This window comes from Nymphaea colorata, chromosome 1 (genome assembly GCF_008831285.2).
Source record: "Nymphaea colorata isolate Beijing-Zhang1983 chromosome 1, ASM883128v2, whole genome shotgun sequence".
Lineage (NCBI taxonomy): Eukaryota > Viridiplantae > Streptophyta > Magnoliopsida > Nymphaeales > Nymphaeaceae > Nymphaea > Nymphaea colorata.
Window position 1 is genome coordinate 30,309,190 of NC_045138.2, and position 24,486 is coordinate 30,333,675.

General features: G+C 38.5%; 3 protein-coding genes across 3 annotated transcripts; all 3 read left to right on the forward strand.

Annotated features, from left to right (window-relative positions):
- On the forward strand, positions 1–4,138 carry LOC116246418 (ribosome biogenesis regulatory protein homolog). Its single transcript, XM_031618284.2, has 8 exons — positions 1–223; positions 295–445; positions 1,740–1,791; positions 1,945–2,073; positions 2,423–2,540; positions 2,827–3,010; positions 3,097–3,210; positions 3,807–4,138. The coding sequence occupies exons 1-8, from the start codon at positions 135–137 to the stop codon at positions 3,930–3,932; spliced, it is 963 nt and encodes a 320-aa protein (XP_031474144.1). The 5' UTR covers positions 1–134; the 3' UTR covers positions 3,933–4,138.
- Positions 4,139–9,622: 5,484 nt separating this feature from the next.
- On the forward strand, positions 9,623–15,599 carry LOC116257819 (adenine nucleotide transporter BT1, chloroplastic/mitochondrial-like). Its single transcript, XM_031634817.2, has 3 exons — positions 9,623–10,585; positions 14,237–14,398; positions 14,487–15,599. The coding sequence occupies exons 1-3, from the start codon at positions 9,878–9,880 to the stop codon at positions 14,958–14,960; spliced, it is 1,344 nt and encodes a 447-aa protein (XP_031490677.1). The 5' UTR covers positions 9,623–9,877; the 3' UTR covers positions 14,961–15,599.
- Positions 15,600–17,014: 1,415 nt separating this feature from the next.
- On the forward strand, positions 17,015–22,682 carry LOC116268279 (mediator of RNA polymerase II transcription subunit 17). The gene is made up of 8 exons (XM_031649998.2): positions 17,015–17,217; positions 17,360–17,567; positions 18,617–18,730; positions 19,932–20,017; positions 20,122–20,515; positions 20,596–21,048; positions 21,133–21,462; positions 21,552–22,682. Exons 1-8 carry the CDS (start codon positions 17,129–17,131, stop codon positions 21,870–21,872), a joined length of 1,995 nt encoding a protein of 664 aa, XP_031505858.1. The 5' UTR covers positions 17,015–17,128; the 3' UTR covers positions 21,873–22,682.
- The last annotated feature ends 1,804 nt before the right edge of the window (positions 22,683–24,486 follow it).

Below are 24,486 nucleotides of genomic sequence, written 5' to 3' on the forward strand. Positions count from 1 at the left end.
GGACGGCTGCCGGACAAATCTCCCTCTCGCGTAAACCCATAAACCCTACAAATTTCAACGGCTTCTAGTTCTTCCCCCTTTCTCCTTCTCCTTCTACCTAGTTGCTGTTGGTAGACCAAAGAGGGAGTGAGAGGATGGAGAGTCAGGATCGGCAGTGCCAGGTCGACCTGGGGAACCTCATGGCTTTCGACCCTCTCTATCGTTTCACTCCTCCTCCCACAAGGTACTCTCTCTCTCTCTATCTGTGTGTGTGTGTTTGTCTCACATCTTCTTGTGGGGTCTTTTGTTAACCAGGGAAGAGGCGGCCCAGGAATGCCTTCGAAAGGGGACTGAGCTGATTCAGGCGGTGGCAGACGTCCTTTTTGCGCTCCCATCGACCGAAGATCTCGATGGGCCGCTGGTTCAGCTTCCTCCTCCCACCACCAGGTTGCCCCGAGAGAAGCATGTGAGAATTTACTTTCTATTAGCTTATTTTTTTTTGTTCTCTCTCCCTCTCTGCTTTTGAACGCCTTGGTGTTCGTCTTAATGCAAAACGAAGCATTTTTTTCCCTCCATGGATGATGCTCTCTCTAGTGAACTCGTGCCACCGTGTCTAAATCTTGTGGGGTTTTAAGTGTTGCTGTATTTTTTGATAGTTCGAGTTTGTTCGACTTATGGACACCCGGAAAAAGTGGGATAAGCTGGGAAATTGAGATATACAGGCAAAGTGCTGTCGCAACTAGAAAATTGGATATATGAGGATTTCATGAGATTATGTTTGAAACAGGCAGTGGGTCAACTAGCATTCACTTCATAGGAAAACAAACCACGTTGTTCGCCAGTAATTGAGCTTCTACATGCTTCTGAGAATTGGTGTAAATTGGTTCCCGAAGAAGTGTACTTGTTTACTTGTTGGTGTCTGCTGCTGCAAGGGTACAGCAGTCAGAAGTCTCTCCTGGTGGGCAAGCTTTGGTTCTCCAGTTACACCTGAGAAGAATAAAAGGCTGGTTCCCCTTGTTATTTAACAGAGAAAAAATGGTCTAAATCAACCACTTGTAGGGATTCAGCGAATTCGCATGGTTTTAATTTTTAAATAAAGAGAAGGCTAATGTCAAAACGCCGGAGTGAAGGGCGTTGTTGTCGTAATTTGTAAGCCAACCAGTTTGCTTGTGTTGATTGTTGATTTGAACATTCCAGTGTATGAGAACATGAGTATGAGATAGACTTTCATTGTCACTGGATTTCAATGTGTGGACTTTGTGATGGGGATGGATTTTGGTTCAATGTTGGATGAAATACCTTGTGGAGATGTCCATTACTAAGCATATTCATGATTAATAAGTAGGTGAATAAAGCGCAATGCTAATCTTTACTTGAGCTAAGTTGAGTAGGCCTAACTCTGGTTGTGCTGCTTGTTTACACTGTTTCTCATTGACAAATGAAAATACTTGCCATGTTTCAGTCATTGTTTACGTTCCATTTTAAGGGTTATCTTATTTCCATCAAAAATTTGCACACGAAGGTTTCTTCTCCTACTATGCTAGGTGTTCTAAGTATTTTAAAGGATGAGGTAACCCATTATTTCATTTTTTGGAAAAAAACAGTACACTTTTTCTGCACATTGAGATCATTGATCCCTCACTTTGTCTGTTCTGGCGAAAGGAGTCATTCAAATTCTGCTGAGTGGAAATATCTTAAAAAATTTCTTCTGTTAAAATCTCATGTTCTACTTATTCACTGATGGTTTTTTTTTTCTTCAGATCCCAAGGTCGAAGCCTCCTACAAAATGGGAACAGTTCGCTCAAAAGAAAGGTGAACTATTTGACTGTCTTGCTTGAGTAATTTATGTCATCCTTACTGGATGAATGTGTGTTGTCAACTTTGCTGTAATGTGTGTTGTCAACTTTGCTGTTCAAGCTTGCATTCTGATTTATTAAAATGGTATTCTTCATACATTTCTGACAGGAATTAAAAAGCGTAAAAAGAGCAAGCTTGTTTTGGATGCTCAAACACGTCAATGGAAACGACGATATGGATATGATCGTGCAGGAGATGATAAGAATATCCCAATCATTGAGGCCAAGGAATCAGATGGTAATTCTTTCTATTTTCACTTCATGTTGTGGTTCTGGACTCTTTAAGCTGTGTCGATGTCATTTACAGGTCAGAAGACAAGAAATTAGAGTTGAAAATTTCATAATAACACATATGATGGCCTCAAATCTTTAACGCTGTTGAAGTTATAGCATAAAAATAGCATACTTCTTCGTACATGGCATTTGCCAGTATTGCTTTCCATATTAGTGAATCCAAAATATGCGAGTTTACAGAGTTGTGGATTTCTCATTGTGTATGCTGGGGGGTTTCTGTATTTGTACTTGTCTTTATGGTCCATCTCTCATAACTTTGGGTTCGTCAAATGTTTCTTTGGCCATTGTTACAGAGCCAGGAGTGGATCCCTTTAGCAAGAGAAAAGCTGAGAAGAGAAAACGTGTTGAAAAGCAAGAAAAGAACCGGCTGCAGAATCTAAAGCAGGCTGCAAAAGTTGGTGCCTTGCCAAGGTCAGTCCCTGAGTGAACCAGAGCTGTTTCTAGTTGTATATAAACTCCTGTTTAGCTCTGAAAAATAAATAAGGCTATCTTGGCCATTCTTTTGACTATTTGATTATGCAAAACTATCCTAGATTTATGAAACCGTGTCTTTCAGTTTTTCTGCTCTGCTTCCTAAATTTTTATTCAACTGGATAACCAAAGTAATTACATGTGCAAGGTTCACTTGACATGGGAAACTGAAAACTACAATTTGTCTCTAGCTGTCACAATGATGGAATCTTCCGGCTTTTTTCAGCACTGTGCAACTTGCTGCAAGGGCATTGCCTATAACTGGCACGAAGGAACCACCCAAGAAATTTACCAAGCAAGAGCTGGAGAGTACCGCTGGTTTAGCAGGAATTGCTACAGCAAGTGGCGGCAAGTTTGATAAGAAGCTGCCTGGGGAGAAACCTGCTAAACATTCCGGAAAGCATCGTAAAGTAGTCATCAGTAACTTTTGCCTTCTGAATGAGTTTCAGTTTTCTATTTAACTTCTAAATTAAAATGGTCTACGTCTTGTGCACAGTTTCTTCCTGTTGTTGAAGGTTCTGGCATTGGTGCGAAGGAAAAGCAACAAAGTGATAAGATTTTGAAGAGACTCCTTGAGAAGAACTCCCATGATATACTCAACGTAGACAAGGTCAGACATATTCCTTTCATGTATACTTGTCCTTTGTAGAGCCTTAGTTTAGTAATGCAACAGAAAATAATCTTAATCTTATAGTTTGGTCATAGTGGAAGGACTTAAAGGCATTCAGTAACCTTTGCTGAAGGAGATTCTGTTTAAAAGTTTGGGTAATGCATATCTTGGCCTTAGCTGTCCGTTTGCAAAACTGCATCCAAGGACAAAACCGAGCTAACTTCAAGGCATCCTGTAATCATGATAAGAGGCCTGCAAATTGTCTATTAATTTTCCAGACGAATAATGTCTGATTTAGCAAATTCATGTTTCTTTAATTCATGGTATTGGTGTTTTAGGAAAATGATTGATTGCCGATCTGAAAAATTAAGTTTCTTTCTCATTTTTGTTAAGCTAAGGGAAGTTACAGAGAAATTAAGTTCTACCACAGCATTTCAGCACTAACAAGTTTCTTGTGCTTCCTACTTTCATCAGAGAGAGAGAGAGAGAGAGAGAGAGAGACCTTGTGCCCTTTGGTGTCTTGGGTTTTTCTAGTAGTCATTTTTGTTAATCATCTCCAGGAACAAGTTGATTAACTTCCGTTTTTTCTCTTGTAGGCTGTTTCCATGTTCAATGTGAAGGAAGAACAGAAACGAAGGAAGCAGCGGGAATCCAACTCCTCATCCTCCAAATTTAAACCGAAGAAGAAAGCTTTCAAAAAGTCCACAAAGAAAAGCGAATAAGCCATCGAAGGAATTCATCTTCTCTTTCTGCATCTCCTCCTCCTTTTGAGAGCGCCACTTTAATGCGGGAATATTTGGGAAATGCTTTTGTTATTTATTTAACTTGTTAAGTAAATCATGTCTTGTTAATTGTCTTTATCTAATGCCATCAAAATATTTTGTTATAGTAACACTAACATGGTTCTTCAAGTCCTATTTTTTTCTTATTTTACAAGATTATACAGAGGCGTTGTGTGGAGCTGGACTTTCTTGACTCTTATCTTCTACCTCCACTCTGTTGGTATACTGATATGCTCAACAAGTTCAATTACCATCTTTTTTGCGTTTGCTCCGTACTCTCACTGATTGCTCTTTCTCTCTCTAAAGCTCATAGACCTGTGGAATTTAAATCCACTTAGAAATCACTCTCTGAACTGGATCCTGCAATTACGTTGATGGAAACTGAAATCTGGGGATATAGGGGACCAGATCCAGGATGGGTAAGCACAACGGATGTCAGGCTGGAAACTAGAATAGGGCTTGAAACATGGCAAAAATTGTAAAATCATCATACTGGGTTAGATGCATTTCCAATCTTGTTCTTGTGAGGTATCAGTTTTGGATTAATTTTTCTGTGCTTGTTTTCAAAATTATAGTTTTCTGTACCACTATTAGTTCACATGATAACTATAGATCCGGAATGGTAGGAAAGTCGTGTCCTTTATTATTTTCGAGATATAATCCACTTGTAAGGAATATTTGTACAAAATTAACATTCCATAATTTCGGCAATTGACTATGCTCTGTCCTACCATAGCTAACATACATTTAGTGATGTCCTTGTTTTACACATCTTTTAGTACCCCTTTGCAATCTGAATATGCTTAATACAAAAATATGAATTCAGTTGGTAACTAGATTTGTGCTTTGTGCTGACGATTTTTTTGCAGAATTGGATGCGTATAAGCATGTTTTTACATGTAAAAAACTTGAATTTGGTTTTGCTTTTTGTACATTAAATTCAAGTCTGATTCTGCATCTGATTAAGCAAATATGCGATTAGTCAAAGTAATCGGTTTACGTCCACTCCAGAACATTATATTGGTATGCAAAATAATATAAAGAAATTGACGAATACTGTGTATAGGTTCCACGATCGTGTATTAGAGAAGTACCATTTTTTACGTTTCTGACAACGTTTAATTCTGTAAGTGTTCTTCAAATAACATTAGTTGAAGAGAAAATTTGAGCACATCATTTATGATTTCATGTATGAGAAATCTTTTCTTTTTCTCCTTTTCTCACGAGAGGAGAGAACATAAATTCATTAATGGATACGACATGGAAATTTAATGGGCACTTTTCAAACATCTAGTTGCGTGTTCTTCATCTTGGCCCATTTTTTCTGGAAACCAAGTCTTTTCCTATTGTTGGGCCAACTTGTGAACCAGTGGTTCTTATGAACGGATTACTCTATCTCTCTACAGGCCAACAAAATTATACTATTATGTCGACCAAATATAATTGTTTTGTAAGAATCAAAACTTGGGTTGCTTGATTGCGATGTGTTTATAGGTCTTCATGCAGGTTTTAGATCGATGGCCTAGGAATTTTCATAAATACTTCGGCCTCTAAAAATTCTTTAGCCTCAAAAACTATTTTTTATTTTTTAAATGCGTTACAGGGGCTGAATGTTTTTTCTCAAATTTTTGCAAGGGCAATACTGAAATTTTAAAAAATTATAGCATGTTTTTTTGAAAAAAATCCCATTTTTTTTTTCAAATTTTTGCAAGGGCCACACTGAAATTTTTAAAAATTATAGCATGTATTTTTTGAAGAAAAATCCCATTGGCTTTGCCCTGACTAAGGCTTAGGACCCCATTTTTTTTATCATAATTGGCATATTCATGGTCACAGGTTCCGTGAAGTTTCAAGGTCTCAACTTTGTAGTGCGAAGAAAACTTTTTATTGCATGATCGAACATAAAATAGAGAGAAAATGATGGGTGCAAAATGCACTTCGAAGATATTATGATTATTAACAATTGCCAGTGGTATCTGGAAACATGAAACCAAGAAATGCCACAATTTACACAAAAAAAAAAACTACAAAGAAATGGCTCATTGTAATTGAATTTGGGGATGTATATGGATTGAATTTAGATTGGATATCTGATCAAACTACTCAGAAAAAAGGGATATTCGGAAAAAAAGAACTTCAACGGGAAATAAAAGGGCTGCACACAAGTTGAGCCTACTCGGGTTCGACTTGGACTTGTTCGTGCTCGAGCTAGCTCAGCTCGAGCTCGACTCCGCTTGTGTGCAGCCCTGGAGCCTACCCGCCGCAGTGTTGCATCAGAAAACAAAAAAAAGGTTTAACATCTGATTAAGATATCAAATCCAGACTTAGGGAATGATCTCCGATCAGATTCGGTTTTAAATACTGATCGAATAATAAGGATAATAAGTGTCAGTATAGTCAGCTAAAAATTTCTGATAGCCGACATCCATATATTCTAAAAGTTGTTCTTAACATATCTTAATGAGGTTCAGGCTGGGTTCGGGATTTAAACTTCATATTTAGATTCAATTGTGAATTTAAAAGTCAGATTTAGATTCGATTGTGTATTTAAAAACTAAAGGTGAGATTTGGGTCAGATTTAGATTTTGAATTAAAAGTCTGATATAAAATTTTCTTTACTTGCATCAAATTCGAATCCAATCCATTGACATCCTTAGTTGAAGTTAGACTGTCCTCCACTAGGAACAAAACATTGATCGGAATCTGAGGGAAAGTAGGCTCCCATCCTTTATTAGAAATAAAAGAATATTATGTACAAGAAAGAATAAAGAACTAACCAGCAACAATTAAAGAACCATCCAGCTCCTCAATCTGAACTGCAGATGCCCGAAGCAATTGGCAAACAATAAAGCAAAGCAGTTAATCCCTTTCAGCCATGATCGAAAATCTGGTTTTCGTTCTGGTCCACATATGATCATAATGCAGAAAAATGGAAAGCATGTGAAACCACCCGTCCACATGATCACAACGCAGAAAATAGAAAGCATGTCAAGGAAACGACGTTTTCAATCTTTCAGGTAGCTAAGAGCTAGAAAGAAAGAATGAGAAGCTTCTAACTATCGCCACATGAAGGCATGTATTATATTCCTTTGCTTGAACAATCCATATAGAAATTCAGTTTGTCAAGTTATATATATATGTGTGTGTGTAGTGTTTTGTGAGTGATCAATTTAATCAAGTAGATGACTCAAAATCGGTCAATGTAGCCTCATATTTACTTCACATATATAATAAATTAATAAGGTATGAATTTGCCTATTCAATCATCTGATCTATTCATGAGTTTACAAATCTTTATAACCGAAACGTATATCACCTAGTTTTATAATTATTTAATCAAATTATATATATAGTTTACAAATCGTTATAACCAAAACATATATCCCCTAGTTTCATATTTAATTAATCAACAATATATATATATATATATATATTATAAAAAGACCGATTATCCGAATCTATTGTCCCTGTCACATTCAGAATATTGACAGGTGGTCCTACGTTCCTTCTCACACGGGACGAGTTTGGAAAGCTGAATCTTTGACATCGAGCTCGCAGGGCCCTCGTCCACAAACTTTTAAACCATAAAAGCAACCGTGTATCTTTCGGTAGGATAGTCCGAACCGCATCTTTTTCTTTTTTGGTGAGCTAAAAATTAGCAGCTGAATACATAAAAAAGAGTTCTGCAAGCATCATTATCTTTTCCTAATTCCCTTCACCTCTTGGATTCTGGGTTGTGTCAGATGGGTGGGATACGGCACACTTGTCGACTAAAGTTATCTTACAATTTACGTAAGTAGCACCAATGAGAATTGAACCGACGATGTGCCTTTTACATGATCCAACCCAACCAGTTATATTACACCTCTTGAAGCAAACAGCTTATACCCTAAGTAAGATCCATGCCCAACCGGCAATGAGTTCACTTATACTGCACCATCTCATAGTTTAAAAAATGTGCAAGTAATCCCTTCATAAAATTGGCTCAGGGTGTAGATCTGCTCATGTCCATGATCAATAGGTAGCTGGTCCCTGGTTCAAGGATACAAATGCTCACAAGCTGAAGGTTCCAACTTAAACTTCGACGTAGCTCTAGACTCCAGGGGCTGAAGGTTCCAACTTAAACTTCGACGTAGCTCTAGACTCCAGGGGCAGGAGAATAAGGGCTTTGGCTCTCATTTTGAGTGTTTGGATTACATATTCCTCATACTCACCAGATCAATTCATAAAACTGGTGGATGTGAAATTGGAGCTCCACTCGTTTGGCTTACAAAGAACACCTCAGAGCTTTTATATCTACCAAAAAAGCTTACTCAGCTAAGTGCTAGAGTTGAAAGTGAGACCTTGAAGTTGAAGTTCAAGAGTTCATTACTATCAAAAACTAATTCACATTCAATCATCATCTACAAGTCATAGTTTATACACTGATCAACAAAATGAGTAAGAAAAAAAAGCTTTACAAAACATTGGCAAAACGGATCATGTAGGAATCTTCATTGCTTGGATTAGAATAGCGCAAGGAAACCGGAAATCCTCACTCAAATTTAATATTAGTCAAAATAGTAAAAATCTCATAACCACGTCCTAAACGCTCATGCTCTTGAATGGGCAAGGAGTTCTGCACTTTTCAGTTGTTTAGTCTCCTTTGAACAGTGAATGGGATTCTCATGAATCAAACAAGCTTATTGTTGCCTCATGATAGTGAATGATTTAATTCAATCACCCCAAACAGAACAAAGGAGAGAGAAAGTGAGACGGCCCATCGGAAAATAATGGACAGCTAAAAATGGTAGGCATCAGGTGGGTAGCTGTGAGGTCAAAAGCAAACAGGTATTTCATGTTTGGTGAAATATTCTGAGTCAAATGCAACGAAGGGTCAAAGAAATTCCACTTCCACCAACACCAACAAGTTCGCCATGTTTGATTTCTTGCTACCAACCTCTCAAATATCTATTTGTGAAAATTTTCCTAGGCGAAGTTTGGTTATCTCAAATCTTTCAACAAATTGCAGGTTTGAAAGCCGTAAATTTACAATTTTTGTTATGCTTTAGATTTTTAAAACTTAAATTAAAACGGAAGAATCTCAAGACAAGTCAAGAAAAGTCTATGATTTATAAATTTTTTAAGATGACGTGATTAGACATGTTCTAAACAAAATGATCATTTGGAAGTTGCAAACGCCATTTAAGGAAAGGAAGAAATGGCTACGTTTATTTTTCCTAGGTAAATAAGTTCGCACTATGGCCCATAGAATTCAAACCTGTGACTTGATATCTGCCGGCTAAGGGAAAAACTGTTTGCAAAACTACCACCATGCATGAAATTTCAGAAAATGCGTTCACCTACATATAAAGTTATAGCCACTAGTATCACTTCATACCGGACATAAAAGATTTTTTAGAATTATCACTTTGCCTTCGCTGCTATAATATCAGCCTTCAAAATGATAATTTATTCCTGTTTTTAGAACTAAAGAAATTGAATTAGATGAATAAACAATAGCCTTTCCCTTCTTTTCGATGCAAAGAAACAAGTGATTGAAATAAATAAATCCTCCTCTAATCCCCCAAGGAAACCGACGAACGAGGAATACGACCAAAACCCAATCCGTGGAATTAAAGTGAAGAACACAAAGGGTGAGGGTACTCCTCTAAGCCCTCCTTGTAGGTAGAGAGAGTAGTGAGGGAGAGGGAAGAGGTCTGACGCCCACCAACTTTTCTCCCTCGCTGCAGGGAATCTCTCTTGAAACCTAAACGTCAGAGAGGAGACGATTTGCTCGACACCCACCTTGTTTTTTCCGTCACTTGCTTGTATCCTCCCGGAAAAATGTATTGAGGAACCTTCCAATTTGGAAGACGAAGAAGAAGAAGAGCAGAAACATCGATATGGGTAAGTGGGGAGTGGAAAGCAGAGAGAACATGGGGAAGATTGTATCAGTTTCTACATCGGAAGAGGCCTTCCAATGGAATCCGATCGATGGTATTGTTCAGAACTGGAAAAAGATGGAAAAAATCGTCTCTTTATCGTTATCCGATATGGGTTTTGCATGGAACGAGCCCATGGTCGGCTTCGCTCCCGGTGGCTTGTTTGCTAGCGTTGGGCAGGTGGGTGTAGGCGTGGGGATTCCTCCTAATCATCCGAGGGGGGAAGATGGTCAGAGGCAGATCCAGAGGATGATGGCGCCGGAGCTCCCTGGTGCGGATCTGTATGGGAAGTACTTGGCATCAGTGACCCCGTCGTCGACTTCGTCTGAGTTGCCGCAGCTTGGGCTTTGTAAGATTGAAATTCCGGAGAAAGAGGCCGAGGAGGAGCTGGTTGAGGGAGTTAACACGAGAGTGAAGAAGAAGAACCGTTTTAGGATTAGGGTCCGGAATGCTTCACTGAGGCGATTAATCAGTGGTGCAGTTGCTGGAGCGGTTTCTAGGACGGCAGTGGCGCCGTTGGAGACGATAAGGACTCATCTGATGGTTGGTAGCAGTGGGAACTCTACGCTGGAAGTGTTTAAGACTATAATGGAGGTAGATGGATGGAAGGGATTGTTTAGGGGGAATTTGGTTAATGTTATCCGGGTGGCCCCTAGCAAAGCTATTGAGGTGCGTTGCAGTATCCGGCAATCTCTTGTTGTTCTTTATTTTTTTTATTTTTCTGATTTGATTGCTTTTTAAATTGGGAACGATGATGTCTTCGTTTGTTCATATGTGTGGTTTCTTTTGATTTCTGTGGTATCTGTATGTGGGATATCGGGGATGACTTGTTGGATGAATCATGGTATATAGTGTTGCATGCTGCTTTTCCTGTCTTTGTTTTGCAGCCACAAACAGAACTAAAAGTCTTCAGTCATCAGAATAGCTACATCCGCGCTAAATTTGTTTAGTTTTAGATTCTTTCTGGTTCATTGCCTGTTACCTTTCTCCTTCTGATTTCTCCACGGTAGAGCTTGGTGCATGTTGAAGAGTATGCAAATGGAGTCTACACTTTTCCTTCTTTAAGGAATAATATCATCTCTCTATTAATTGGTTGCAATAGGTGAATCTTATATTTCCATGGCACTGATACCAAATGGTTGAGCTGTCTAATTCTTTTCTTGTCGGAAGTCTGGAGTTGATATCTGTGAGATTGTTCTTAAATTGTGGCAAGGATTTTTTTTTTTTTAGAAGTTGCTAACTGGAAATATTTTTATGAAACAAAGAGAATGCATAGAAGTTAAGCTGAAGGCTCTGAATGTCAGACTTGAATGGTTCTTGTACAGGATGCAAGAGGATAGACTATTAAAGCACTTTTTGTGCCTTTTTTTTTATGCCAAAACTTAGCTGTGACTGGCAACATAACTTAAGTCTCCTGTTGCAAAGATATTGTGGATCGATCTAGCCACTAATCATGCTTAAATAAGCTTCTAATGGATGATGATTGATGTTGGCTGTAGAGCTGGCTTGAAATCCATCTTCTCACTTCAAGATACTATTAAAGACCATCTATATAAAACCTTCAAATAGAGTAGGTAGCTAAACTGGTTGTCTTCTTAACTGGGTAAGATATTGTTCCTCTTTATGTTTGAAGTAGAAAAACAGTTGGGTGTTTGAATTGGATCACTCTTCCCTTTTCCCTTTTAATGGTACTATTGAGGTTTGTTATATTGCCGAAGCTTTGTAAGCCTTATGGTTGGGCATTGTGTTGCTTTTCCTCCTTCTAAGTAGCGATTTCACCACTTAAAGTTCTATACATTTTCTCTGTTTATGATTTCCTCGTGGGAAATAAGCAGTAAGTCCATGATTATAGAAAATATTTCATGTGGATTGTATGTATGCAGGATGTTGTTAGGTGCCATTTTTCTCTTTATTGTTTTCATCAGAAAATTTATGTGATAGGAGAATCATTGAGGCAACATGTTGTTTCTCTTAATGGGTGAACTTATATATGAACTTACTTTCTTGTTCTCCCATGTTGTTCCCATCTGTTTTCCTGCAACTTTCTCGTACAATTGCTTCATTTTCTTTATCATCCATTGCCTTGTTCATATTTTTCTTATATTTTTGTTTTCCTTCTCAAGAGCCAAAATTAGCTAACTCTTTCCCATACTCCCCTTTTTCTTACTATCTTTTCTCTGTCATACTGTCTCCTGATCAAATGTTATTCTTTATTCTTACTTTATAAGTTACTAGCTTCAACTCATTTTCAGGCAGATGTATATCAGATTTGGAATATCATATTCATATCTATTATATATCTGATTAACATTAGTACACATACAAACTGCTTCTGCATAAGCCTGACTGATTTGGAGTCGATACAAAATTTTCTGCAAGGAATTGATGAAATCAGAAAACAATAAGAGTCTGTAAATTTTTACATAAATTTCAGTTCTTGTCCTAAGATCATAGTGGAATTCAATGCTGAGTCTTTTCAACATTATATTTTTAGTTATGGAAAAGTCAACTTTCTATTTCTTGATTTATTTATTGCCAGAGAAAGAAAACAGAAGAAAAAAATGGGATGCTGATCTGATGGATCTTTCGTTGTTATTTCCTTCTTCAAATGTGTGGTCCCATAATTGTGGTCCTTTCTTGGTCCTCCTCAATGCACGACTGGGATAATAGACCTTTATGAGCATTAGTCAAATGATCATGATTGTTTTACTTGAAAGGTTGGGAGGCTGTTTCACTTTTAAAGATGTCATAGTCAATGAAGCATGTTTCATGATCAATCCACTGGAATGATTTGTTCAGGATGCAACCAGCGGTGATAGATCAAAATTTCAAACTAAACTTTGAAAAGGGAATGGTTCATGACCAACTGGCAACTGTTAATCAAATGGATTACTTCACTCTCTCAGTGAAGATCTCATACTGGGTGGTAGACCAAAGCCTATCAATTATGTTCCTGTGCCCCTCTTTGCAGGACAATTATGTGTTCGAAAACAAGCATCTTTAAACTGTTAGGATCCGCTAGAATTAGTAGGGCTATCCATCAGTGACTGCACATCCTATTGCTTACAAGCCTGAACAATTTACTTGCAAAAAATAATGCAGATAAAAGTGCTACACTAAATTTAGATGTGTAACTATTTCATTTTCATGCAATGTCTTGCAGAGAGGAGAGAGTACCAGACTGTTGATAATTGATATAGAGTCATAGACAAATTGATGGCAGACCAATAAGTGATAGATATATTGGTCTCATTTCTTTGGGATAAAGAATGCTTTTACTGTTCAATATGATGGACAATTATTTTGTAATCTATAAATGAAAAATTACCTGTTGGCCAAACTGTTGACTCTGCCTATAGTTTTCTATGTTAAGTTCCAGTCTTCCACAAATTTGTTGCTTGAAGACCCAGAAGATATATTTGGAGAATGCTATAGATGTTCTTTAAAATTTGTATAAGTATGTTACTATCTTGTGAAGCAGGCAGTTGAGCCCTAATTTATCTACATTGACTGAACGCATATCCCTGTGTGAGCAACATGTAGCTCAGCAAGCTGGAAGAGTAAAGAGTAAAATCTCTTGTATACCGCAGCTCCATTCAATTTTTATTCCTTAGATGCATCTTTGTCGGTGTAATGTGGTTTTATCTGTTCGTCATTTTCATCCCATTATCCGTCATGGCTACCTGTCGCCTTCCTGCTATTTCATTTTCATTTTGCTTTAGTATTTTATATAATTTGACTGCTCGTCATAAAAAAGTGTTTTTTTTGTAAAGAAGTGTTAAAAACGAAAAGAAGTCACTCAAAAGAAGGCAAGAAAACATGTTTTTTTGAAAAAAAAAAAGATATTATATCCAAGAAAAATCTCACCATTTAATACCCATAAATGATATTTGTGACTATGCTTGACAATAATAGCTCTTTCTATATCTATATATACACACCAATGTCTGTAGATATAGTCAGTAGTCACCTATATATATTCTATTTGGTTGTTCCTCAAGTGATCTGGTGTCTTTAGTTACCTTTAGTATCACGTATATATATATTCCATTTGGTTGTTCGTCAGGTAGTCTGGTGCCTTTAGTTATTTTTAAATTGAATCTACTTACAGCAGATAATTTTGTAACTCTTTGCTTCTTCAATTTTTGTAGACAGTTATGGCTATGCATGTAGTGTGATATGAGCTGCTTAGGATCTGAGTTGTGTTTTTTTTTCCCTTTATAACTATTGATGGAGAAAGAGATCATCTTGTAATTTTAGTGTTGAATAAAAATAATTTCGTCATTTATTCTACCTGATGCTAAGATAAGTGTTCCACAGTTATTTGCTTATGACACAGTGAGAAAGGTCCTGTCACCTAAACCAGGAGAATCTCCAAGTTTTCCAGTCCCAGCTTCTCTGATCGCTGGAGCAGTGGCTGGTGTTAGCTCAACTTTGTGTACGTATCCCTTGGAATTAGTGAAGACCCGCTTGACCATTCAGGTATGAAAAGTTTACTGAAATGTTCTTCATTGAAATTTTTGGCTGTCAATCTTTCATCTTCTCACCTTAATTTTGTTTTTTGCTGAAGAGAGGCGTCTATGAGAACCTGCTCCATGCATTTCTAAAAATTATACGAGAGGAAGGGCCTAATGAACTTTACAGGGGTCTCACCCCAAGTCTGATTGGTGTGGTGCCATATGCTGCCACTAATTACTTTGCTTATGAGACGCTCAGAAAAGCTTACAGGAAGGTCTTTAAAACTGAAGAAGTCGGAAATATTCCAACACTTATGATAGGTTCAGCTGCAGGTGCCATTTCAAGCAGCACTACTTTCCCGTTGGAGGTGGCTAGGAAACATATGCAGGTGGGTGCCGTTAGTGGAAGACAGGTTTACAAGAATATGCTTCATGCATTGACAAGCATATTGGAAAAAGAGGGTATTGGAGGGCTTTATGTTGGATTAGGGCCTAGTTGTATGAAGTTGGTACCTGCAGCTGGCATTGCATTCATGTGTTATGAGGCCTGCAAAAGGATACTTGTTGAGAAAGAAGATGAAGGATAGGTTTCTTTCACTAATGGATGGTTGGAGTTGATGGCAATGGTGCATTCACTTCCTTTTTAAGGTGAGTGGGCAGGGACTGAACACTCCCGCAAGCTTATCCTGACGGCAAGTTTTCCAGAAATTGTTCTTCCTGTTCACCTGAACAAACCCTCAGTCTTTTTTCTTATTTATTTCATCAGAGATACATTGGCTAAGAAATGCCTCTAGATGGATGAATTTAGTCTCTTGTTATCTAGAAGTGAAAATTATGAAGGTTTTTCATAATTATTAAGCGAAGGAAGCACAGGGGATCCCATTTATACACCTTTTTAAACTGCCTTTCTCAAAGCTTCCAGTGGTTCAGATGCAGAAATCTATGATGGGAAGGTCGTATCTTTATCATTCTTTCTGATGCCATGCAAGCTTGGAACTGATTTATGCTGCTGCAGATCGAGGCCAATTTTGGGGAAGAGTTTCCCGACTCAAGAGGGTCTTGGAACAGTTCTGCCATCAGTATGATACTTGAAATTTCCTTTTTCTGTTTCACTTTTGATTATGGCTGGGTTTGTCCCATTCCGCTTGCCATTCTCCTGGGCCAAAGTGGACTTGTTACTCTTCTTTGCTTCAAAATAAGAATGTTGCTAGTATTTTTTGAGTTTCCGTCTTATTTCTTTACCAATAAGGGCCTGAATGCTTACCATCACAAGCTTACAGCTGGTTAGGGTTGCTGTCGCTTATGCCGCGGTCGAACGGTTGGCAGTCAAGAAGAAAAGGAACCGATCAGCAGGGCTTGCTTGTGAGAAATTTGTGTTTCTATAAAGAATAGTTATGCCGTCTCTCTTTTAGCTTTTTTCTTCTTACAGATGAGGAAAGTCAGCATTGATCTGAAAACCTCTCTCTTTTGACCTTTTCTTCAGTCTACTAAATTTTGATGCATTTCCACTTACAGATGGATCACCTGAAAAAAAAGGATGATAATTCAAAATTATAATTATTACAAACTTAAGTTTTGTTCTGAAAAACCTACAAATTTATGCCAAGAAACATTCCGGTGTTGATCTCTTGACCTCCCTCAAGGTAAAAGCTTCAAGTCTAACACCTTAACGAAGTGGAGGAGATCTAACCCAAAAGAAAAAAACAGAAGCGTGCCTCTCTCCAAGCCGACAAGGTACGAAAGGAGTTGATTAAAGGGCTAAATGAACTCTTGCATAGTCATCGTGAGCTTCTCCCTTGAAAGGCGATCATTTGAAGTAAAATAATCAACCCAAGCTGCACGCTAAGGTCTCTATCCGTATTCCTCGCAATATGCAGTATCATGTGTCATGTATAGGAATTGCAATTGGAAGATTCACTAAGATGCTTTCCAAATTTGTATGCCGCACAAGTTTCATCTTTCATGACTCACCAGACAAATTTATAAGTTATTTGGCCCCTCAGGTGGTATTATCAAAACTTGTTTCAGCAGCAAAAGTGGCTTGTTTCTACGACTATAGAACGTGGTTATAAACTTGATTTAACATCAAAATTAAATTTAGGAAGGCCTATTTACGTTGTAAAATTTGAGTCCCTAACCCATTTGAATATGGTTCATGGAGTTATTTTATTGAAGAATGAAGTCTATAATTTCTGCACTTGATGGTCTTCCGAAGACCAGGTTGAGCTTTACCACCATGAAAAGGTTCAAGCATAGTGTAAAGGGCGACAACCTTTTATGCTGCAAAATGTGTCACTAATGTACAAGTTGAAACAGAGCCAATACTCCAAGATACTGAAGATAGGTTTGTTTCAACCCACCCAAAATATGAATTTCCTTTTACCCAGATTTAAAGGCATAAGCAACTCCCGATCTAAATTTTCATATTATTCATTACTGAATAGAACTGACTCAAAAAAATATAAGAATTTCTGTTTACTTTACCCAGATTTTATAGGCATAAGCAGCTTACGATTTAAATTTTCATATTATTCATTACTGAAGGAATTGACTCAAAAAAATTATGCCAAGAAAGGCAAGAAATGGATTTTTATGAAGTACAAATGCTTGAAGTTCAAAGGTCGAGACTTGTAGTGGGAGAAGCGAACGTGACAGATAAATTAGTTATAGGGTGTTTTCTGTTTGCTCCACCTCTGCTCTCATGTGAAGGGCATCTCCTTCACCAGCGCAGGGAAAGAAAGAGAGGGAGACGGAGATGGAGGGGAGCATGATGATGTCCTTGGATAAGCTCCCCATAAGGAGGTTGACCGCCATCGAAGAAAATGGTGTCGAGCATTTTCCCCCGTAAGGAAACCCTAATCTCTCTCTTTCTCGCTCTGCATTTCCGTTGATTCTGTTTTCTGCAGTTCTAGTCGTTTTAGGGCTTCTTCGCCTTTTCCTGATTGATCCTGGGTTTTCTTGTTGTTTGGTATGGGTTGCCCTGAAGGCGCGAAGTTTCGGCCGATGAGAAGCTCCTTTCTCTCCTCCATGGGATCGATTTCACTCCACTGGTCCTCGAGAGAGAGGCGAAGAAGCCCAAGACTTCGAAGGAAAGCCAGCCGGCGGCGGCCACACAGTGGCCATGGCAGGGCCTGGTGGAGAGCCTTCAGCAGGTTCATCAGGAGATCTCCGTCGTCATTGACCTGATCAACCATGTGAGTGAGTTTGCTGAAAACCTTTAATCTTTGATATGTTAACGTCTGCGAGGACCTTCCAGCTTGTGATTGAATCGTATATTTTCTTGCCTTTATTCAAGCTTGCTTTTTAAGTTCTCATCTCTTTCTTCGAATTTTTCGTTATGTGTTGTGCAACTTCATATGTCGCACGATATGCGTTCACGACATGTGTTATATACTCTCTAACCTTGTCGTCTATATTGTAGTTGTGCTCCTATATTACAATATAAATCTGCTTATGTGCCTCGGTATGTGCATGAGTGCAACCTGGGAACCCAGCTGCGCAATGGCAGCACTCTTGTTGTAAGGCAGCTATAGACTAGCAGTTAAGTTTTGGCTTTTCGCTTTTGAACTTTTCTGAATTAGTGGCCTTTATTTCCACGTACTATCGTTTCTTCACTTTTCCCTTTTCCAATTTTCCTTCCTTTACATAGAGTGAACCAGTGAATTGATGGAATCATGTCAACCTGCTTTCTTATAAAACATAGGATCTTTATGGCAAGGCGAGGTAGGCAAGAATACTCTATTCTTGCTTTGAACTAGTGAATGAGGAACTAATGGGGATAGATATTGGTGGATTAAGACACCTTTACCTGAACAGCAGATAATAGGATTTTCCTTTCCCCTCTTTCAAGTAGCAATACAGAACTGCTCGTATTGCCAGAACTTGTGAATATAAGCGGTTTATGTCTTCACATATCAATGCCCTTTTTTTGTTTGTTTTTTCTTTCAGTATACTTTGTGGTGCAAACTGATAAATAGGTGGCCTTGCAACTTCCAGATTGGGAGAATAACTAAATAACATGTTCTGGTTTCCTGAGCGTGGGCCAACCATTTTAAACAAGAGTATTCAGTTCCAGTTCTCTATTTCATGTTTCTTGTTGACTTTCCGTCAACTCAAGTATCTTTGAAAATATGAACCTTTTCTTCCTAGTTCCTGCACTTCCCAAATGACAAAATTAGTTATAGCTTTAAGTTTTGAGCAAACAAAATTTTGATACATTAGTTTCTTTTAATGCCAATGTCAGGTGGAGGCAAATGAAGCAGTAGCAGTTGCTGGGATGACAAAGCCGAAACCGTTACCAAATGAGTTGCTGTCCGACCTATCTGTCTCATTGTCGACCAAGTTGCAGTGCTTTCGTGTAAGCCTCTATTTTGATGTTTATATTATCATAGATGGAATCTGATTAGATGAATATGTTTGTGTGCCTTATATATCTTATAAGTTATATTAGATGGGCGACCATGTTGTTTAACAGTTAACTTATAGATTTAGTAATAATGCTAGCTTATAAATGATCTCATACAATTTCATAACTAGCAACAATGTTCTTCATACAACAAACCATGTTTTTGTTAATCCCAAGCATGAGATTTTTTTTATGAGCTGCTATCTATGTCACACGGACACGCGGGTGCGGGTGCGGACACGGGAGAAAATAAAAATAAAAAATTTAATGTTTTTTTTTCATTTTATCAATTTTTTGTGATGCATCCAATTATTTCCATCAATAATCCTTTCAAATACTGTGATAAAACAAAATTTTTTGTAAGATTGAACTATTAATTTAATGTTTTTTTTTAAATTTTATCTTTTTTTAAAATATAAAATTTACCGTGTCCACGTATCCAAAAAATTTGAAAATTGCCGTGTCCGCACCCGTATCTCCGTACCTGTATTGCACCCGCACCCGTGTGACATAGGCTGCTATCATACATGGAAACTGCAGGTTTGAGAATGTGTAGCTGCTCTTCTTCACAACCTTGCTGTAGATGCTGGTGGATTGAGTAGAATGAAGAAATTAGAGTGAAAATAAAAACCAGAAGGTGGTAGAGTATGATAATTTATTATGATCCTATACAATTATGGTGCCAACAACATGAATACATTTCCCTGGAAAAAGTTAAAAAATGGTTATGGCAGTATATACTCATGATAATTTTGTGTGTCAGTGAATGGTGGAGCTTTTCAGTGATTTTCTTTTTCAAGCTGTAGATTTTAAGATATTTCTGTGACATGTCTGCACAAAATTTCGTTTTGCATCTGTATCAACATGCACAAAATTACTAACACGTTATCACTCTTACACTTCAGTCTTTGGCTTTTAACCTGAGTGCCTTCTTTTATGTTAAAACAAGTCTTCCTTCGGCCTTATAAGTGGTATAAAAACAGGAAACTCAAACTGTTTCTCCTTAAACTTAATGCACATTTAGTGTTGATTTTGGTGTTGCTTCTCTTTTGAAAACACATCATGTGGATGAACTAAGATTCATTTTCTTGCTCATGTTTGGTGGATCAGTGGATGTATTACTTTCTTTAGTGTGCTCTAACCCATCTTGCAGCAATTAGGGAAATATTTCAAACAATCTGCCAAGGCATTGGAACAGCAAGTTGCAAGGGAGGCAAGGTTCTATGGTGCATTAAGCAGGTTGATGTTGCAATTCTTATATTAGTCTCTGTTGCCAATCATGCTGGATTTTTATGTTCATGATAATCTAATGTGTTCTTTCTTGTCTTCTGTTGCCTTAATAGATTGCAACAAAACTGGAAAGTAAAGCGACAACGTGCACTTGCAAGTACAGCAGGCAGTGAGGGTTTCATGATTGATTTGTCTGATAATCCACTATCTGATCCATCACTTTCTCTCCGTCCATCTCCTGCTTCTATGGTTCGTATTGATCACGGTCCACTAGGGATGCTGACTGTGCATGTGCCTCCCAAGTCATGCCACGCTATCCAGCTTGGTTTTCTTGGTGGCAGTGAAACTGATAAGCAGAGTCAGTTGAGCACCAAGAAGTCAGGTTTCTCAGTTGAGGCTTCACTTGAGGGGAAGGAAGAAGTCATCAGTGATGAAGATGTCAATGCTGGTGTTAAGGAAACACATTCTCTTCTCCGTGACATTCATCTGGCTATCTTTGATGAGCTGGTAAATCTTGCTCCTTGAACAACCTACTCTCTCTCTCACATCTCCAACTTATTATGTATCAACTGGCTCCTATTACTTAGGTGTTTGAATCGGTCAGCCGTGAGGCATTGTATCAAAAGCCTGGGGTTTACGTAGCAGGAATGCGCGAAAATTTTGTGCTCTTGAGCATAGGTCAGCAGGCTTCGGTCTTCTTGCGTCTCTTGCCTTCCAATGAAGATGCAACTGGAAAGGATAGTCTTCCAACCAGAGAAGCTGGTACTGTGCCTGGTCAGACAACAGAAGGAGCAATTATTACTACAAAGAAGCATGATGATCTCAAAAAAGATAGACTTCCCAATCCGCTTGCACTTGAAATATATTTGCAGCAGTTAGTCTATGAAACGACACTTAGAGTGAAAGAGAGGCAATCTTCTGGCAGGTTGCAAGGTTCTATCCAACCTATAGGTGGTGGTGATGGAATCTTGAGTCACTTCTGCATGACTCTTGCTCACCGCATATTTTCATACAAAGTCCTATCCAGGCTTGAAAATTTGGTATAACTTGATCTTTTTGTAGCCCAACTCTGTATACAAGAAGAATGCAGGTAACAAACATTGTTCGTTTGTGTGTATCTACAGGTAGCCAAAGTCCCTTATCTTCGGTTGGTATCTGATGCTACCTGGCACTCTCGCACTTCTTCATGGTCAGTCTATGTGGATGTTCCACAGTCTATCCTCAGTCTGCATCTAAATCGTCAAGCCAAGCCTTCTGGGGTGGATGTCATGCAACAGAAAGTCATGTCAAGATTCCACAATAAAGTGGTAGTAAATGAAGAATGCATCACAATTGGAGGAGAAAGCACCTCAAATGTCGTGGGTCTGTTTGTAGGTGACTCTGTGGAGATCAACTCAACTATAAATCGTTATGAATGTGATTTGGCAAATCTTTCACTTGTATTGTTGCAACAGGTAAATGCAAAGCATTATTCGTAGATAATGGAAACTTATGATCATTTGCTGAAAACAAAATTAAACTGATCTGACATAATTTGGAACAGGTTGCCAGCCAAATTGTGCATTGGCTTTTCGAGGAAGCATTGATTGTGGGCATGAAGCCCACACGAGACTTATTGAGTATATCTTTTGAGCTGGAGAAGGGAGAAAAGTTAAGTTTAGTGGCCCATTTAGATCCGGAAGATGAGTACCAATGCTTAACCTGGTGGCTTCTTGTTGAAGACTCGGTGGTGGAAGAAGTGCAGATGCCGACTGATTTGCTTTTCAGCGGGGGGTCTGAAAACAAGAGATTCTTGGGGCATTTGTCTCTCGAGGAACTGTATGCAGTTCTTATGGACCTTGTTGGTTTATGTGGCAGCAGTTGAGCTGCATGGCAGCCATGGCATGCTGTAAATTGGCAAATTCAGGAACGCAGGAGGCTTTGTTTGTGATCAAGCGGGCGACAGATGAAGTATTCTCAACAAGCAGAAGGGAACTAAGTCTTTCGGTAATCGAGGATGTAGTTGCAGAGTTCACTCCTTTGAGTTGCCCGTCAGATGAAATTGCAAAGTTAAAAACAACTGGACTTTTACTGTAGATAGGATGATCCGGCTGATACTGTTAGCATGTTTTGTACCAACATGTAAATTCATCTGACCATAGCCTAGTGATGGTCCTGATAGACGATTCTCAAACTAGTTTACGCCTACCTGTACCTCCTTCGGGGGAGAAAAGCCATATTGTAAGGTCGGGTTGGTGGTGTCAGGGGCAATGGCAACGGAGGATCCTCGGAAGTTTGTTTTTGTGGCCTCCCTTTCTTCTTTAGTTCAAACGTCCCTTTCTGTTAGAAAGGTCTGAAGACATTCAGATCACGGATTGAGAGTCCAGTTTAAAATCGAGATGTGGATCGACCGGTTTTGAGATGCGGTTAGGTACAATGCAGTTTATGTCAAACGACGCACGCTCAAGTGAAGGATAGCTGATGATTTCTTTTCTTGCCCTGAAGGAAAACGACCCTCTCCCCCTTCACCCCAAAGTCGCTGTTCATTGACAAGCCTCTGGTTGATATGCCCCTTGAGGTCTGTCTTTCTTATTTGAGAGTAATTATACTCAAGACCGGTACTTTATGTTAAGATGTCATTCTGTAAATCCTCGACTTTAAATCGCATCATTTGTGTTTCTCGGGTCTTTTAGCATACTGGTTGGTTGCATTTCACATCGAGTATAAACTGTATAACTCTACGGAACTTGCAAAAATGATCTTGTAAACGCCAACCTTTTTGTTATCCTTACCTAAAAGAGTCTTCGAAGTCAATAAGCTTCCGCCAAACATTGATCTTTTGAAAGAGAAGTTAAAAGGATCTAATTATTCTACATAGAAATGACTAACCTTTGAAGAAAATGAAAAAGTTACAAAAGGTTTACATATTTTTAATTTCAAACGGTATAACCATGACTTGCATGTCATAATCAATGTCTGATCACTGTTAGTGTTAACATAATTCTAATAGATGGTTCAGTTGGCAACAGCTTATGAGGTTCTCAGAAAATCTCTTAAAAGATGGGAACCGTTGCTGCGCGTCACACAAGACAAAGGGTATCTCGCACTAGGGAGTTTTCAACTTTTGAGAGCTAAAGTTTAGGCCCTTTTAGTAAGATTCAGACTTGCTTGCCATCTCTTTCAGTTGTTCCTGTCACGTAAGTCCTTCAAGTTCAAAGCTGTTTCAATACTTAGATCAACTCCTGAAACATGGAACAATTGAAATCTTAGATCAAAACACTATGAGAAAGCTCTTTTGGCACAAACTAAGGATTTTTGCTTAACCTTTCATTGCAAGAAGTGGGCCCCCCACCTTCCCCCCCTCAAAAAAAAAAAAAATCTTTTACTTTTTAATGGACTATTAGCTATAAAACCTTTGAATCGAAGAAAGACCAGAAATGAACAGGCCCATTTTGTTTCTGTTGACATTATTTCGTTGAATTGTGCCTAACTCGGGGGGTAGACATAAAATTTTGGTTAATGGACATCAGTTATATAATTTAACTTTTGAAGGGCTCCTGTATGTAACACTTTTTGTGGACCTATATGAGCAGTTGCCCACACCTGTCTTCCTGCTGGCCTAACTCGGCTTTGCTTATTGAAAAAGAAACAAGAAGTTCTAAAATCGGCCAACTACTGGAGCAACACAAACGTCTTCTAGGTCGTGTTACCATTTTCTTGTTCTGTTCCGGATAACGTTGAAAAGAAGGCAGAAGGGCGCGGGGCCGGGACCGTGCATAAGTAGGTGGCCGGCATCAAAGTTCTTTCGACCTTAAAAATCCACTGAATAGGCCAACAGGAAGGTGCCCTCAATAAGCTATGAGTTCTCTCTCTCTCTCTCTCCAGCTTGCCTGAGTTGGAAGTGATGGTTAAATTGGCCCAGTTAATTTTATCTGGCTATCTTTTTTCAGGCTGAAGCTAAGATTCCCATGTGGATAAGTGAGACAACAAGAGTAACATACCTAATTTTAGCGTCGCCAAAGTTTGTTAAGAGGCTGAACCAGAACTCTTTGGAACATCGTTTATTTGTGACAGTTCCATCTCGACGTCAAAAAAGGAAAAACAAAAGGTGATTTTTTTGGAATCCGACTTTAACCTCCACTACAGCAGTTACAAAATTAACTGATCTAAAAGATTTTGAGTTGTGAAGCCTGCAACAGTGATTGCATGATTAGCAAAGAAATCCGACTTAAAACATCCACCTAGTGACAGGATTTTCTAGGCTTACCAACTAAATTAAAAAAGAAAAGAAGACTACCAAGCAACATACTAGAAAAGAAAACGCAAGAGGGACATTGATTCTTTTCTTCTCTAGCCTTCCATGCATGCTCTGCCTTAGCCAGGCTTTGGTTATCTGACATGAAAGTGTGAGTTTTAAGATCCACTGCTTTAGTCAACACCAGAAAACCATTCATTTCATTTCCAGTCAGAAGTAGAAGTAATTCACTAATTTGCAGCCG

Coding starts and splice junctions, on each gene's coding strand:
- LOC116246418 (XM_031618284.2), top strand. CDS start 135: ATGGAGAGTCAGGATCGGCAGTGCCAGGTCGACCTGGGGAACCTCATG. Junction 2,541..2,826: donor AAAGTTGGTGCCTTGCCAAG/GTCAGTCCCTGA, acceptor GGCTTTTTTCAG/CACTGTGCAACTTGCTGCAA. Junction 3,011..3,096: donor ATTCCGGAAAGCATCGTAAA/GTAGTCATCAGT, acceptor TCTTGTGCACAG/TTTCTTCCTGTTGTTGAAGG.
- LOC116257819 (XM_031634817.2), top strand. CDS start 9,878: ATGGGTAAGTGGGGAGTGGAAAGCAGAGAGAACATGGGGAAGATTGTA. Junction 10,586..14,236: donor CCCCTAGCAAAGCTATTGAG/GTGCGTTGCAGT, acceptor AGTGTTCCACAG/TTATTTGCTTATGACACAGT. Junction 14,399..14,486: donor AGACCCGCTTGACCATTCAG/GTATGAAAAGTT, acceptor TTTTTGCTGAAG/AGAGGCGTCTATGAGAACCT.
- LOC116268279 (XM_031649998.2), top strand. CDS start 17,129: ATGGAGGGGAGCATGATGATGTCCTTGGATAAGCTCCCCATAAGGAGG. Junction 18,731..19,931: donor CCAAGTTGCAGTGCTTTCGT/GTAAGCCTCTAT, acceptor CCCATCTTGCAG/CAATTAGGGAAATATTTCAA. Junction 20,018..20,121: donor TTCTATGGTGCATTAAGCAG/GTTGATGTTGCA, acceptor TTGCCTTAATAG/ATTGCAACAAAACTGGAAAG.